Source organism: Clytia hemisphaerica, unplaced genomic scaffold (assembly GCF_902728285.1).
Source record: "Clytia hemisphaerica strain Z4C2 unplaced genomic scaffold, Clytia hemisphaerica genome assembly, whole genome shotgun sequence".
In the NCBI taxonomy this organism is placed as follows: domain Eukaryota; kingdom Metazoa; phylum Cnidaria; class Hydrozoa; order Leptothecata; family Clytiidae; genus Clytia; species Clytia hemisphaerica.
The window spans coordinates 428,834-446,924 of record NW_027103875.1 but is presented as its reverse complement, the minus strand read 5'-3'; the positions used below and the strand labels follow the sequence as shown (position 1 = coordinate 446,924).

General features: G+C 34.8%; 2 protein-coding genes across 2 annotated transcripts; both read left to right on the top strand.

Annotated features, from left to right (window-relative positions):
* The first annotated feature begins 2,492 nt into the window (after nucleotides 1-2,492).
* Nucleotides 2,493-3,113, top strand: LOC136808406 (uncharacterized). The gene has a single exon (XM_067064942.1). It carries the CDS (start codon nucleotides 2,493-2,495, stop codon nucleotides 3,111-3,113), a length of 621 nt encoding a protein of 206 aa, XP_066921043.1.
* A 3,631-nt stretch (nucleotides 3,114-6,744) lies between these two features.
* On the top strand, nucleotides 6,745-14,578 carry LOC136808368 (E3 ubiquitin-protein ligase RNF13-like). Its single transcript, XM_067064900.1, has 10 exons — nucleotides 6,745-6,834; nucleotides 7,176-7,259; nucleotides 7,555-7,695; nucleotides 7,809-7,890; nucleotides 8,168-8,205; nucleotides 8,479-8,519; nucleotides 9,119-9,224; nucleotides 9,631-9,724; nucleotides 13,200-13,280; nucleotides 13,870-14,578. Exons 1-10 carry the CDS (start codon nucleotides 6,760-6,762, stop codon nucleotides 14,151-14,153), a joined length of 1,026 nt encoding a protein of 341 aa, XP_066921001.1. The 5' UTR covers nucleotides 6,745-6,759; the 3' UTR covers nucleotides 14,154-14,578.
* The last annotated feature ends 3,513 nt before the right edge of the window (nucleotides 14,579-18,091 follow it).

The window sequence follows — 18,091 nt, the reverse complement described above, 5'->3', positions numbered from 1 at the left end:
CTCGGACCCCCTCGAATTTTTACGGAGCCTAAGACTCAATTTAATGAAGGGAGCCCTTTACACTTTGTTTTGCACGTGGTGTAATTACAGCACATTGACACATTTTTTTAATGATTTGAATGTTCATCATATGATATGTAATCGATCAAAAGCTGTGATCGCTAGCCGATCGATTTTTAATCGATACTTAATGTAATGTAATCGAAGTATAATCGATTCATAATCGATAAACAATCGATGACAAAATGGAATCGATAGATAATCGATAAATAATCGAGCTTTGAAAAAATCTTGAGTATCGATTACCTATCGATTCTATCGGCTAATCGATATCTAATCCATCGATTATTTATTGATTACTCAAGATTATCGATTATATCGATTAACTACGCCTGGTCAACAGTCCGTCACAAAGTGCCATTATACTGTACACAAAACTCAACATCCTTACAAAAGTTGTCTTTTTGATTTCTCAAACATTCATCTCAAGCGTTCACTTCCACAATAATTTATGTAATTGCAATTTCTGTCAGTCCACAATCGGGTTCAACATATACGCGTGTTTTTATTCACATGACCGAAGTGCCAACTAAAACAATCCGGGGGTAAGTGGCGAAGCAACATAGTAGGTTATTCGTAAAGTAAAGAAATATCTTATTATATCTTAATATATTTTCTTAATTCAAAAATCAAAAATTCATTTTGAAATCGCAAAAAAATAAAAAAATGAATTAATATTTACATAAATAAAGCGCCCCCGTCTTTTACTCTCCTCTAATTTCCGATCTCGGGACGTGCAAAACGCCCGTCCGCCCAATATCCACCCGATCATCTTAAATTCACTTTAATTGTGCTTTGACTCTCAAAAAATATTATTTAAAAACTATGAATTTATAATAATTACAAAAAACAAAAAGTTCGATAGTTCATCAGTGAAATATTCAATAAATTTCTAGTTTCAATTTTCAGTGGGCGTTTTTCTAGCGCTTCGTTGATCGCGCAATTTTTGCGTCACTACCAACTTTCTCGGCCACTTGTAATAATTATGCATTGCCAAATTTGGTTCTCCATTGTCAAGTCAGGATCGATGGTGACGTCACCTAAGCATAAAAAAGAAAGGATTTTGTCAGTTTTATGGATATATTAATTTGCGAGATATTCTATTTGCCGAGCGAGCCCACTTTTCGTAGACTAGTCGGAATACCTTCTTTTACTCGCGGGATTGATGGTAACTTTTCATCTTCATTATTTTTAAAATGAGGCACAACCGAAAAAAAACGAAGCTTCAAAAAGTATTTCCAGTGAGTAAACGATTCTGACAATTAACGAAATTGATGATGCAAATGTTTCGTATTGAGGGTTCTAGTCTTGACCCCTAAGCCTATGCAAGATTGAAGTGTTTGGGTAAATGAGACAAAACTTGAAAAAAGCTGGTGTTTTGAAGCGCTTCTGTGCGATGGAAATATCGCTCTTTGTGACGCACTGTTCAAATGAGTGTTCTCTAATATAGTCTTTCTCCCCAAAGCTTGTCACAAATATCAACTTCTTTTTCCTTGTTATTTCTTTCTCTACACCTCATCATGTATTGCTTTTGCCTTTTGCAGTTGCTTCCTTTATCTTCCTTTTCCATGTGGTGATGGCTGAAAGACACAAATATATTTTTCGGATCCAACATGCAGGAATAGTGTCAGGACTTGCAGACGACCTAGTAGAGTTGGGTATGGGTGTGGTTATGTATCAGACTGGCTAAGAATTGGGTTATCATCAGTTCAGTGAAGTCAAGTTAGTTAGAAATTGTTTTTGTATTAGAAAAATGGTTAAAAGCAGTCAAAACAGGTCAAAACGCAATTTACCTCACCTCCTGAGTTTGTCTTTGTTATGCTAAAATATAACAAACCTTTGTCATGCTGTCTAATTACAAAAACTTCCAATCACAACTTTTCCACCAACTTGCAGTCTAAGCTTATTAAACTCCTATATCAGGATTAGAAACTAGGCTAGTCTTACCTCTTTTATCTGCCCCTTTATACCATTAAAATTTCATTTGTACAGCTTTAGTAGTTTCAAAGATATGGAGATTTTCCTAAAGGATGTGAAAATGTGCTTGTTTATAGATTTGACGTCAAAACAAAAAACTAGTTAACCACAGTTCCCTAGCGTTTAGTATCTGAACCGGAGTTGCGTTTGTTTATTTCAGCTTTTGTTTTGAAATCAGAAAGATGCCATTGCAGTGTTATTTTAAAAGATGACATTCTATTGCAAAATGGTTTCACTTACTAACGTTCAAGACAACCGGCATTTCTAACCATTACTGAAGAAAGATCACCACAAGACAGATTGAAGAATGGCACCTCTTTCTGACGAAGGTGATCATCAGACATTATATCGAGAAAGAGTATACAGCTTATGAGATATGGAAACAGAACCCAGAAAAGAACTGGCATTATTCAAAAGTTAAACGTGCCGTCAAGAAATTTAAACAGTATGGTACTATGGAGCAAAAGAAAGGATCAGGAAGACCAAGAAGTGTCAGAACTGCTGAAAATGAAGCTTTTGTTGAAGAAATGATCTGCTCGCAGGAAGACGAACCTGGGACGCACGCTTCACCAAGAGAAATCGCTAGAGAGCTTGAAATCTCTCATTCCTCTGTACGCCGAATGATTGAAGATAAAGGTTACAACCAATTCAAACGTCTAAAAACACCACAGATGAACGATGCAACACGCAATCGTAGAGTCGATCGAGCTGTTAGTCTTCATGAGAAGTTTGCAAAAAACCCAAGGATGATTGAACGCGCCATCTTTCAAGATGAAAGCGATTTTCCACTCCAGGTACCTTTGAATAGCCAAAACGATCGAGTTTACCACAAAGGCACAAAGAAAGACGTTCCTGATGAAAACCTTTTCCATGAAAGCAACCGCCAATCAGTAAAAGTTATGGTGTCAGCTGCACTCACCTGGCATGGTGTTACAAGGCCGATTTTCGTAAAACGAAAAGGATTGAAAGTCAACGCCAAAAACTACAAAAACCATCTGAAACGTGAACTCTTTCCAGCAATCGAAAAAATCTATCCAAGAAGGGACTGGATTTTCATTCAGGATGGAGCTTCATAGCACACCAGCAACATTGTCCAAGACTTTTTGCAGGAAACCATACCGAGACGATACCTTAGGAAAGATCAGTGGCCTCCAAAGAGTCCCGACAGTAATCTTTTAGATTACTATTTTTGGAACGAGGTTAAACGCAAGGTGTACCGAGGAAGATTGAAGAGCCTTTTGAAACAGAGGAGGAAATCATTTCTAAGATCAAGTCTGTTTGGAAGGAATGCGCGAGAAACCTACCTGAAATCAGAAAATCTATGACACAATTTGTTGGTCGTGTTCGCACTGTTGGTGAGTGTAATGGTTAATCAATTAAGATGCATTATTCGTGAACTCAAATCTCGGATTTACTCATTATATTTTTTTGTCTTTACTTTTATCATCAAAAGTACTGCTTTGTAAAAAAGTATATTCTGAATTTATCTTCAGAAAAAAAACTGATGTCAAATCTATAAACAAGCACATTTTCACATCCTTTAGGAAAATCTCCACAACTTTAAAACTACTAAAGCTATAAGAATGAAACTTTCAGGAAAGCTTCGGCATAGGTTGCTTAAGACGCATGTAAAATTTCAAGTTTCTATTCTAACTGAAAAAAGTTACGTCAAAGTTTCAATTTTAGGCCTATTTTTTTTGGCACACCCGGTACAACAATACAATGTTGAAAAGTTGACACAACACATATGACACATGACAAGTAAATCCTTGTGAGAGAAGTTTATAGCAAAATCTGCCCTTCTTTTTGGCACCTGTGGCCTCTCAGTGCCTTGCACGATGGACGGCTGTAAAATCTCACCCTTCATATATTGTTCCAATCCGTGATCCTCTAAGCTTAAGTTTTTTCTCATCTTCAATTTACTGGAAAAAGCAGGAATTTGATGCAAGAGTTAGATTGTCAACAAAGTGCCGTAAAAAGTCATTGAAAGAACTTTAAATCTTAAATATTTTCATTTTGAAGAATTATATAGTGCAAAAAAGTAAAACATGGAAAAGTTTCATTTTTTGTAGGTTCAATCGAAATAAGGGATTTGAAAAACTTTCTATGTTTGTTTTTTTGCACACCCCTGTAACTATGGGGGAGCACCCCATTGCTAAGATGTTGGCTTGAAATCGAAAGTGAAACCACTGAAAATGAAAGTAAAATCAGCCCGCACTCCAAATCCTGTAATCTTGATATAGGAGTTTAAGCATAGACTGTCTTGTTGGACCTACCCCGGTGGAGGTCCTATAAATTAACCTGTGTTCGTCCGTTCGTTCGTTCGTTCGTCTGTTACCAACTTTTCTCAGGATTGAATCATAGGAATCTTTTGATTTTTGGTACAAAGGTGCAAAATGGTGGTGGCCAAAATGTGACGGAGCCCGATTTTCGAAAAAAAAAATTTTGGGGCCAATTTGGGCCAAAAAACGACTAAAAAACGGGTTTTTTAGACTTTGTGAAAAATTGGGTCATTAATTTTTATGATTTTTTGTATGAAAGTAGGGTGCCATCATAGGTAAAAGATGGCTCAAGCAGATTTTTGCAAAAAAATTTTGTTGGCTCAAAAAACGCATGTTTATCTATAAGAATCACTATTAATAAGCATACATCAATGTTCTTAGACAAATTTATGAGATAGATGTTTTTTTTGCTCATGAGGGCTTACTTTTAGAGAGTATGTGTGTTTAGACATGAAATTTTGGTTGCTTAGCGTGTTTTTATAGAAAAACTGGCCAAATTTGATATTTTTTTATAAGCACATTATCAATTACTTAGGTATTAGCTTTTCTCGAGATTGGCTCTTTTATTCTTTATGATTTTTTGCACAAAGATGCATAACTTTAAACCCTTAAATGTGACGGAGCCCGATTTTCGAAAAAAAATGTTTTTGGGCAAATTTGGGCCAAAAAACGGCTAAAAAAAGGGTTCTTTGGACTTTGTGAAACATTGGATCATTGTTTTTTTCTGATTTTTTACATGAAAGTAGGTAAAAGATGGCTCAAGCAGATTTTTGTAAAAAAAGAATTTTTCAGCTAAAAAGACGCATCTTTACTTATAAGAATCACTATTAATAAGCATACATCAATGTTCTTAGCCAAATTACTCAATTTTTTAGCGAGAAAGATGTTTTTTTTGCTCACGAAGTCTTGAATATGAAAGATTATTTCAAGAGCATGAAATCTTGGTTTCTAAACGTTTTTTTTATAAGAAACAAATGACTAATTTTAATAGATCGTCACTATTTGTGCTCTGAATGATTGTTTAACGGTCATGCTCACGTAGATATCAATTATATTTGTTAAATGCATAACCAGATAGGTCCATAAAAGTATCACTTGTTTCATTTTAAATGCTGTGTTTTAAAATTCCTCAGCTACATTACAGCAAAGGTTTTCTCCAAGTTTTTTCAATCTCGGGATTAAACTACAAGGGCGGTTGCGCCCGCTTATTTTCTTTTCATCGTTTGAGCCCTGGGGATACTGTCAACTGCTCTAACTTGGGACTATCTGACAAAACAAGGGACGGCAAAACGGCAGAACCTCTAAAGTCATTTAATTTGAGTTTATTAACGGCGTATTAAAAGATACACGATTTCTCTTTCGCACTGAGTAGGCTTTTAAATCGAAATATGAAAGAAAATCTGAAGTGGAACACACGCAAATGTCTGGAACGAAGAAGACCATGTCTGGAACGAAGAAGACCAAATTAGTGGCAAACGATGGAGTGTTTGACGTCGCGCGGCAAATTACACACTCGTTATTTGTTAATCCCATCGGGCGATAGACGCGGGTTAGGCAGCGGGCGTTCTCTAATTCTCCAATTGGTGTCTGGTCATTTTGAAGGAAAATAAAAAAGTTAAAAAGGGCGCGCTATCAATGAAAGTTATCGTGACATGTTATGACAGAAAGTATGATTGATAAACTTGGCGGAGACGTGGAGTTATCAAAACAAATTTGTTGTCAAAGAGATTTAACAGTAAGTGAAAATACAGGCCAGATATCGACAGTCCCATGTTTTGACCAATCGTCCCAAGTTAGAGCACTTAATGGTACTTAACAATAAAAGAGATTTTAAGATTAATGTTGAATTGTGTATTTTTTCGATGAATTTAGGGGATACTCATAAAAAAATGAGGTGGTTTTAAACAAATCTTTTACAAATAGGCGTTTCTTTCTGTTCTAATATATGCAAATCACGTTGAAAAAATAATAAATTTCTGCCTTTACTTTCACCTCAAAGTTTTGAATTAGATTAATCTAGTTGCAGATCGCCATGGAAGCATTGAGAACCTTGGAAAGTCAATTTTTTTAAGTTCCTTATTGACAAAAACTGTGATTGTACCATCTCATAGAGGGCTCAAAGAGTACATCTCCAAAATGGGGTCATTTTGTCTCATTTTCTTGAGTCCCTGGAAATGGGCAATACGTCATCAAAAATGCAAAGTTTTATGCTGAAGTCTACTGCATCGGCTCTATTTGGGTTACCATTTTATTCTATATTGATTTTCTAATCCTCAGGAAATATCATGGAATTCCATTTGCTAGCTTAGATATTTTTATATCACATGAGCATGACTATCACAACGCCTTGATCTCATTGATCAATTAATAAAAGGAATCTAGTAGATGATTATAATTATGATTGAATTTGCTTCATATTTTTCAGGTGAAATAATGAAATATGAAAAATATTGAATATGTAGCTATACTTTTTAATTTACTGCTATCTTACTACGTTGATGGCAAAGTATTGATTGTAAGTGAACAATCTTTTCTTTTTTGAATTATATTTAAATGTTGTAAAACAGAAACATTATCAGCAACCTTTAAAATAACCTCTTACATTAGCTCCACTGACCTCTGATGACATTAATGCAGACTACATCATTTGAGGGGCAGGTGTAATACACATAGACCACATTTAAGACTTAAAGGAGTGTCATCAAGCACACACGATAAGAAACAAGTTCTTATGGTCTGATTACCAAAATAAAGACTTTAGGAGTCTGTAGGAGTGTGTGATTGGTCACACCCCTTTGTTTTTTTTTAATTTATAAAGCGTGCTGAAAATATAGCGTTTTTACATTGTCTTTGTAGTTCAACAATGTGTCATCATTGACAGGGATGTACAGAGATGCACAAGCAGATTTTGGTAGAGAAATTCCACAAACAGGAATAGTGGTACAAATTCTTCAATTTGAAATTTTCACAATTTGAAATACACTATTTCACTAAACATGAGATTGTTTCTATGTTATAAGCCTAAAACCACCTGAAACATGTTGTAAAGATCCAAATGTTTATAATTTTTTGAAGATTTCAGTCCTTCTATTCTGGGATGACATTATGCTTTCTTTCATTGACTATTGACATTGACTATAGATTTTGAGCTGAAGAAATAATTTTACTATAGGATTAGAAGATTGGAGGGGGGGGTGCTAGAATTGGTTTTGTCTATTTTCTTTTTGTCATATAGGGTTTGTTGGATCTTGCAAAACCTTTGAATGCATGTACACCGTTGAAGAACTCTTTTCCCTATCGACAATATGTTTACGGTAATATCTTTCTACTGGCAGAAGAGTCAACGTCTCAAACCACCTGCTCCTATGAACAACAGGTAATTTTTAATTATGAAAATTAGAAAGTTTACATATAACTTTTTCAAATAATCATTCTACATGAAGAAAAGAGAGAAAATTTACGCAAAATTTCAACTGTTATCACTTTCAGGCACAGAATGCACAAAACGCAGGCTATGCAGCAATCATTGTTTATCGCAGAAATGGCTATGAAGATCTTGTCACTATGGACGGTACCACTAAATTTGTTACAATATTATTATTAAAGGGATTCTGTCTCTTGGGTTTGATATTTAGTTGATTTTGACATGAGTTGTTTTTCTTGACTCATTTTTTCTTGTTTTCTTGAAAGAGGACATGTTTTTCAAAATATGCATATCAGAAATGAATATCGTCACTCTTTGAATGAGCTTTGATCTATTGTTTGCTGAGCTCTTAGGTCTCAAGTGAATGACAACGTCAAATTAGGCTTTAATCACAACATCTGTATCAACTGATATTTGATTTTAGGGGAAGGTCCTGCCATTGTGTCTGTTATGGTAACAAGAGTAAGTCTTGACTTTTTTTATTGAAATTGTAATAAATACTTTTTTGTTTTTCTTGTTAATTTTAACTGTGCATCATCGGTCGGCATGATTTGATGAATTTTGAGAAGAAACAGTTTTCAAGTGAATCAAATTACTAAAAACTGATCAAATGATATTAGAAAATCCATTCTGTCTCATCTCCCAAAGCCAGCCTACCTTCATCATGATCAACCTTTGAAACAACAACAACTAATATCAGTCAGACAATAACCATCATATCTCTTTCCACTTTAGGATGCAGGAAACTCCCTGAAGCAGTCACTCTACCCCACAAGGTATGTTCCTATTTGTGCTATCAATTTAAAGGTTACACAGATTCACTTAAATTTCCTTTTACAGTGCATAATTTGACTGTAGCCGCCCAGGTGCATTCACACCCTCTTCTGAGCATTAACCAATTTCAATTGTTAAGAATAAGAAATCTGTGTATAGTTTTTGCAATCTTGGATGGACAGAAATGAACGCAAAAAATCTAAATGGCTGACTGCATTTTCTGTCAAGCTCTTATCCTCAAGAAGGCAACGAAAGGCAAACTATTTGGAAACTATTACAATTTTATAGGTGTCAGTATCTTGTAGCGTTCTTTCTATATCTTAGGGAAGATTTCAGTAGAATTCATGATATGCACCACTGCAATGACTTATGCAAATATGCAACTTTTCTTATTTTTTTCCCACGTCACTTTTTCACATACGTCACTTTTTCTATTGTTTAAGTGACGTATTGAATGGGAAATTTTTTTAAAGTTCTCATAAGACTCTCCACTGGTGCATATCATGAATAATACTGGGAGATAGCTGTTAAAAAGGAAAAAGCTGACACTTTTTACTCTTAACCACGAATCATTTTAAAGTTTGTCTGGTTTCGATTTCAGGTCAAGGATCAAGATCACGGCAGAAATTGAACTACCTTTCCAATTATATTTGATTCCTTTTGTTGTGGTCATCTCCATCTGCTTCTTCTTCATGCTCCTGTTCAGTGTAAGTTTTTCTTCACGATGATCTGCCTGTTTTGTTTATTTGAACATGATTTTGGTTGCTCTATGGCAAGTCATGCGGGGATGTATGCTAGCCGCTGGGATAAGATGGAGTTTTTACAGGCTCTTATTATACAAATTATACAATTTATAAAACAATTTTGCGTAATCTCTATTACTTCAAACATGACCAATGATTGAAGTAAAAAAGTCTTGTAAAAACTTCAGCTCATCCCTAGCCGCCATCCTGCCAACCGAAAAGAGACTTGTATGAATGATGGAAATCATCAACGTTCCATAGTCCTTTGTCTTGTCTGGCCAAAATATTTTTTATTCTATTATTTTCTAAGCGTTCAAGGTCTTTAGTGAATCTTCTGAATGTAAATGAAAATATCTTTTTAACTGTTTAGCTCGGTCGATATTGTCGGTTTCGTATTCGTGAACGAAGATCAAGGTTATCTCCGGCCAATCTGAAGAAGATTCCTACTAAGAAATACACTAAAGGTATGATGATTGATGCATCGTTTTCATTTAATAAATTAGAAACATTACACAGGAAAAAGTCATCAGTTCCCACGGGTGGGAAAGTCAAATTAAAAGGGTGGAAAAGTACATGTTTCCCACGCGTGGGACCCTGCAATGTTTTACTCTGGTGGGAAGTGCCAAATACCACTCTATAAAATCCCACGTTGAAAAAACAAATTCCAGCGGTTTAAAACTAAATTAACATGCAAGAGGTGGTTGCTCTCGACATTGTGCTGAGAATAGTGAAAATGAAAATCACACGCCTAAATTTGAACTTCATACCCAGCTTATCAAAAGGTCGAATCGAAAATCACACGCCGAAATTTCAATTCTCCACCTAGCTATTACCAATTATTTGATAAATTGTTAAATGTATTCGATCATTCGTGAGCATTGGCTCGATAGCTCCCAATAAATTTTGATCTAGAGAAGTTGGGACTTTGGTGTAATACACTTTTCTGCTCAGTTTGAAGAGCTCTATCATGTGATATAGGTTTTTTTTAAATTTGAAGACCCCCCAAAAATCATGAATTTCCAGGCCTTGCAATTTTGCCTGGAAACGCAAAAAATCGCCAATTACTCGTTACTTGCACGATAATATCGTGGAAACTTTTTTGATTTGTAATCTACACATACTAATTCGCGAGTTTCCGTTGTTTTTTTTGGAATCTAAAAGATGTATCACGAAATGAAACGTTTTTCGACCTCAGCCGCGCGACTATAATGATTTTTTCCTTTGTCTGTCTTGACCTTCTGCGTTTTTAGAGTTTTGTAGTGTAAGTTTTCGTCGACTATATAGTTGCTAAGTGTTTATTTGAAATTCACACCTAAGATATATCAAAAAGACTCTAGGGGTTTCTGCAGTGTGATATTAGTAATACCGATGTATCGATGTATCAAAATATTTCACATAAAGACCAGGGTGTGAAATCGGAAATCCTAAAGATTCAAATTTGTACCCGAATTTTATTGCAGGGAAATTCCAATGGGGGAAATTACGTTTTACACTAGCGTGATGTGCTTTTTCTCGTAAGAAGGGTTTAATTCAATATTACACGTCTAAAACTTCAGACTAAAATATTTTTTGAAAAAAGTCCGCAGTGGGATTTTGCAAATCTTCCGGTTTAATAAATTCCACTGTGCAGCTTGAGAAAAATTACGTGGAACAAATAATTTTTAAAATTTCCAGCGCTGGAAAGGGGGTTTTCTCACCCGTAGGATCTGATGACTTTTTCCTGTGTTGACTGCTAAAAGTAGGAAGCCCATTTGGGGCTAACGACACTTCCGCTAGGCCCTAGAACGACATTACATAACACACGGAGTGATTTCCGCCGGGTCCTAACGACCATTCGTTACGAAATTGAGTTTAGCATCCTTGTAGTTGCTGTCTCTGGAGAAGATTTAGTTAACGTCGAAAGTATATCTTTATTGAAACAATCTGAAATTTTTATATGGTGTTGGTTTATCATTTAAAAGACATTTCTATACTAAAATATTTTATATCTCAAAGTTGAGATCAATCTTGTCAGTTTCTCGTGTCTTGGCCTTTCTAAAGCTTCATAATAAAACAAAAATTCAAAACATTTTTTGTAGTACTTTAAGTTTCTTGCGTACAATCATCAGCTATATACAAAATGATCTAACTTGTTGGAAAAAATTAAAATTTTTACAAGTCGTAGGGTCGTAAAATGTCGTAAAATTATAATAAAAAATTGAAACAAAAGAAACAAGAAAATATATCTTCAAATATCTTCATATATAGATTGTGCGAAAGCTACCTGTTCGAACTCTGATTGCGTGACACTTTAGGAAGAATTAGGGTCTGACCATTCAGCCTTTCCTTCATAGTTCTCACCCGTGTCACACTATGGTTATAGAAAATCACAAACAAAAATAAAATTAAGCCTACTTAATCAAGGTTTAACCAAATACTGGTATTCATTTCCAAACAATCATTAGTAAGTCTTTGTTTGAAAAATCTCTATATGTCATTTTAATGATAAACCAACACCATTTAAAAATTTCAGATTGTTCCAATAAAGATGTACTTTTCGACGTCAACTAAATCTTCTCCAGAGACAACAACGACAAGGATGTTAAACTCGTGCTTCTCCGTCACTCTTGTTTTCGTCTGTCTCTCCTTCTCTTCTCTCCTCTTTTTCCTCCCCTTCTGTCATATTTTTGGGTCTTTTTATACCATTTGTCGGATAGGCAATCTCGTAATGAATGGTCGTTAAGATCCGGACGGAAACAATTTTGTGTGATACATGTTTTTCTTAAAAACATTGCGTTTATAATATAAGCATAACTAGGCTCATATATGGCAAAAATTTAAGCATATGCTAAACATTACCTTGAGCTTTCATTTTTAGAATTTGTTTGTTTTTGACTGGAATGTTACGGATTTTCGAAATTTTGCTTAGGATATAAGCATCCTTCAAAGCATTTTTCAGCTTTGTAAAGCTCTCGATCTAAGCATTTCCGAGCCAGCTTTTGGATTTTTGTATGCTTAAACATGTATGTAATGTTGTTCTGGGGCCTAGCGTGTCGTTAGCCCCAAATGGGTTTCCTACTTTTAGCAGTTAATGTTTCTAACTTATTAAATGAAAACGCTGCACCACAATGACATCAATAGAGTCTTTCAAAACTCGTTCATAGATTTTTTCTAGTGGATTGTCAAAGCTTTAACAATGAGGAAAAATTTCAAGTTACCAAGCTTAAAAACCAGCAGTTTTGGCGTATTTTGTGATTTTTCACCTAGGAACCCATAAATAACAAAAGTCGCAAAAACTGGGAAACATTTGTATTCAATTGTAAGCCTTGGACTTTCGAAAAAGTGAAACGTTCTAGGAGGATGGGTTTGATTTATACTGATTTATAATGTTTGTAAGATATTCGTACGGGGTAGTCACGGCACTTGACGCTTCAAAAGCCTGTTTGAATTTATAATGGTGGATTATTGAATCTGCCTAGGACTCCACTTGTTTAACAAAATGAAATTTGGTCATTAAAGAAAATCAAATCGATTACTTTAGGCGTACGAACTTTCGCGTGCAGAAACTTTCGCGAGGTCGAAAGATCGCAAAATTCACACCACTTTTTTTCGTGAACATAAACTTTTGCGAATGAGGTGTATTTTTAGTAGAAAATTTAAGTTTTCGGTGCATAAATAAAGCCAGTGTTTTGATCGCTCAAATGTTCCCAAACCACAATTAATGGACTTTAGAATAAATTTTACACTAAATTTTATTCTTGCTATCATCGAAGAGGAAAATTTGAATAAATTTTCTTTTTAGATTTTTTTCGGGAGGATGAAATTTCGCAAATTACATTTTCAAGAATTTTCAAAAACATTTGTTTTCGCGAAAATTGCGAAAGTTTCTGCTCGCGAAAGTTGTACGCTTATGCTTTTCGAAATTCTTTTCATTTTTATTCTTATTTTTCCTTTGTGCAGAGGACGATTATGATTGTTGTGCGATTTGTATCGAAGATTACGAGGAGAACGATAAAATACGAATCCTCCCTTGTAACCATGGTAAGTGACTCTAACTCTCACCCTTCGGTTGTTGTTCGGTTAAATTTATGCGTCATTTAGATTGTCTTCTTTGCCTTATGGTATTATGACCTTTGGGGGCCAACCTCTACCTCTCCAAAATTAAGCAAGAGAGAAATGAAATTGTTATTTCCTAGCTCATTCTCCACGAATTCGGCTTTCAATTTAGCATTTTAAAAGTCTATCCACCGGTCCTTGTTGGAAGTTTTTTCATAGACTATATGGTTCCTGGCGTCTATTAACAGTTCCATCGCCTTTCTGTAAATTTGTAAAATCTGTAAATTTTAAAAATCTAATTCGGAGCTCGATTTTCGAAAAAAAATGTTTTTGGGCAAATTTGGGCCAAAAAACGGCTAAAAAACGGATTTTTTGGACTTTGTGAAAAATTGGATCATTAATGTTTTCTTATTTTTTGCATGAAAGTAGGCTAACATCATTGGTAAAAGATGGCTCAAGCAGATTGTATGCTGATAGAACTCTACAGGTCTCTAACAAAAAAAAATTTTTTCAGCGTAACTTGGGATCAAACATACCTGACTTCTTTGAAACTTACACCATTTTTGTTTTATAGCTTACCATTGCAAGTGTGTCGACCCATGGTTGACGTCCGGGAAGAAAGTGTGTCCGGTTTGTAAACAATCGGTGGAAACCAAAAAAAAGAAGAAGAAAAAGAAGAAGAAGAAGAGAAATTCTTCACGAAGTTTGGATCGCGCGAGCACAAGTTCCGCACCCCCGTCGGAGGGTGATGGAGAAGAGACGAGCGCCGACGAAGGAGGAGAGTATGATACCAACGAACGAACGCCCCTCTTGTCTTCCACTGACAATGCAAGACCTTCTGGTGCCATTGATGTTTGAAAAAGACTTACTACTGGGTAATGGGGACTTTGAATGGACTGAGAGTGTAACGTGCTTTGGTAGGTATTTTTTTTAGTTGTTTTGCTTCAGGGTTGTATCCCAATTTGTGTGGATTTAAGAACAGGCAGAGTTATACTAATAGACATTACGTATGTGCCCAGTGCTCTCTCTTTGAAGGATTTTAGGGTGCATATTGCACCACATGATAAAACCTTTTATCGAATCTTAAAATTGACGTCAAACGTGTACTCTCTTGTGAGAACTTTTGTTTTTATTTTCTTTTTATTTTTAATACTTCCCATAACATTTTGAGTTATTTTTTATTACTAAAAAATTAAAAGAATTTTGTTTCCATTTTTTTCATTTTTTTATTTTTGTTAAATCAGTCATTATTTTGTCGTCTTTGGATCTCTATGGTGGCCCACAAGTGCCAAGTAATTTTTTATTGAAAAACTCAAAAAAGGATTTTTTTTATAAATGAAAATAACTTTCATTTTATAATTTAAATTGACTTTCATTTCAAAATCAATTTAAAAGTAATTTCGTTTTCAAAATGACTTTAAAAACAACTTAAAATACGACCCAGCAAGGCCACACAAATGATTTACATTTTGTTTTAATTCTCATTTACTTTTCGATATCATTTTAAAAAGCATTTTGTTTTTTTATTTTTAAAATCACTTTTCTCACGTAGCCCATCAGTGCCAAAGACAGCTTTGTCTCCAGACCCCTACAGGCTTAAAAGATTGAAGTTACTATGGTTACTTATTGGATTGTTTACAGTTCACGGCCCATCAAGGCCAAAACAACTTAGTGCTTAAACCCCAAACATTTTTACAAATGTGTAGGAGAGTATAAAATGATATCCTTTACTCCAGTGTTCTATGGTACCATAAATGAGAGATTTTTTGTCCGTCACAGTGCTTTTCCTTTCTATTGTTCATTGTTTGGCTGGTGGGTTGTATTTTGTCTTAAAAAATTACTTCTTTTTGCAGACAAAATTATTCATCAAACAATGGGCAACATGAAGAGCCTTTGTTTTGATGTATATATGTGTAAATAAAGAGTCGAATTTTTTCTTAATATGCAGCATGCGAGCATGAAAGGAAAAATGTTAAGAAGAGAGGAAATACACTTATTTTTATAAGAACAATCTTTAAGAACAATGAGGCTAAAAAATGCCAAAAAATAAGAACAATTTAAGAACAGTGGAGAGGCTGAAGTTAGAAGTTAGAGGGTTATAGCAAAAAGAATCGCTGGTTTCTAAAATCCTTTAAATAGTAAAGTAAATGTTTTTTACTTTAGAAAAAATAAGAACAAAATAAGAACAATTCAAGGCTTAAAGTGCCAAAAAATTAAGAACAGCCGAGCCTCAGCAAAAATTTACTGGTTCTTATAAAAAAAAGTGTAATAGGAGGGAAGTTTTATTTACTTCCAACCCCTTTCTTGTTGCCGCCATATGCTTTAATATTTATGGCTCCGAGGAAACCCCAAAAAACAAACAACTTGTTCGTTCTATTATCAAAAGAAACTTTATCTGTTGAAATTTACTCATTTCTATGAATGGCCTCAATGGGCTGTCAGATCAATTCATTTAAAAAAATTTTAAATTGATTTTAAAATGACATGGCCTCGATGGGCTGAGTTGGAAATCGTTTTTGAAAACAAACCTGTTTTAAATTTGAAACGAAAATAGAAAGTAAATCAATTTTGAATCAAAATTTAGTTCAAAACTTAAATTAAAAGCTATTGCTAAAATGAATGTGAAAAGTAAATTATTTTGAATTTTTTTTATAGAAATGTCAAAAAAATTTAACTTGGCACTCATGGGCCACCATAGATCTCCGAAAATTTCGTCAACGATCAATTCGATCAGTCCTAGTGTAGTTTCTGTTGTTCTGTTTCGACATTTTTCGTGAAATATTGGATTCTAACACTGTTTTTCAAAACTTCTATGAAAGACAACCAAAGTAGCATTTTAATCGTGTTTTGATGCTTCTTCCGTCTCTTATTTTTCTTTTGTCTTATTTTGTAAATATAATTATATATGTCTGATTTTTTGTGTAAATAGGTAAAAATCACTTCCATTAATATCATTTCGAAATATAAATCTTTTAGAAAGAATTATCCTCGACTCCCTTCGTTCCATTGACTATAAATAGGGGCCGCGGCAGCCACCCGGGCCTTGGCCCGACCACATTTTTCAAAGCAAAAAGAAACTTTACTGATTCTGATTCAGCTAAATTCTATTTAAAAGCCTCGAAAAAGACCTGTTTTAGGCGATCTAGAAGGGCTATCAAAAATCCTCTCCCGTCGGCGCCAACCATGGTGGCGTCTCCTTAGACACTAAACCATGGCCCTACCACTCCTCAAAGTAGAGCCGCTGCCCCTAAGGTGTTTAGGGGTAGACATCAATCACCGTCAGCTCTGTTTACAAATTTTGTGTCTAAATGTATTAAAAAAATCTACACGGTGTTGTTCATTTCCACTCTCTGTAAGCCATGTAACTCGCTTCTCACTGATTCCTTTTTATGAATAATCAAGCCTTGGAGGGTAGTTACCGTGCATTTTTCCTCTTTTACAAAATTTTACATCCCAATTCATTCCTACATGTTAGGTTTGCATGGAGCAAGCTCTACTTAACCAGGTTATTTTTTGTCGCAAAATTTCAGGAAACTGATACTTTTGAATTTGGGCAAAAAATTAGGCAACAAAAAATTACTTTGAACGCTGAATTATATCCGGAAAATTTCGCCATCTTTCGGCTCCCGAAAAATTAACCCCTATCTTCCCTATTCCCCTATTACATAATACAGATATAGTCTAGCTTAAACCTAAAATGAAATGGCTGTCCTTTTTATCTTTGCTTACATTGCATATTTGAGATCTATTTCTAACACTATTTATCAATGCCCTCATTCATATTTGAGCATTACTCATAAATGAAATCTATTGAAAATATTTGCTAAATTATTCATTCTGCGATTTTCTTTTGCGGGAACCGTCTCAAAAAACTATCCGGACAGAGTGAAAAAATCCGGAAAAATGGAATGCCCGTTTTGCGAACAAATCTGAAAATGTAAACACGAGATTTTTTTATAAAGCTGTGTGGTGGTTGTGGTTGTGTTGTGAGTGTATATGCTGAAAAGTAGAAAGGTAAAAACAATTAAGTATATTCTGATACATTTTCCACTGAAAATGTCTCTATTTAACCATAATTTCTTTATTTTTTGGTTCTTATGCTAAAAAATCCCATCTCGTTTCTTAGAAACAGTGCGTCTCAAACCGCGATATTTCGAGAGCACGGAAGCGCGTCAAAACACCAGCTTTTTTAGAGTTTTGTCTCGTTTACCCAAACGCTGCAATCCTGCGTAGGCTTTGGGCTCAAGACTAGAACCCCCAATACGAGACATTGGCCTGACCGAAAAAAAATCATCATCATCAATTTTGTTAATTGTCAGAGTCGTTTACTCACTGGAAATACGCAACTTTCTGAGTTTCGTTTTTTTTCGGTTGTGCTTCATTTTAAAAATAACGAAGATGAAAAGTTACCATCAATCCCGCGAGTAAAAGAAAGTACTCCGACTAGTCTACGAAAAGTGCGCTCGCGCGGCGAATAGAAAATCTCGCAAATTAATATATGCATAAAACTGACACCATCCTTTCTTTTTATGCTTAGTTGACGTCACCATCGATCCTGACTCGACAATGGAGAACCAAATTTGGCAATGTATATTATTACGCGCGGCCGAGAAAAGTTTGGTGACGCAAAAATTGCGCGATAAACCGAAGCCCTCGAAGACGCCCACTGAAAATTGAAAACCAGGCATTTATTGAATATTTCACTAATGAAGTATCAAACTTTTGTTTTTTGTAATTATTATAATTTATAATTTTTACAATACTATTTTTTGAATGTCAAAGGACCACTTAAAGTT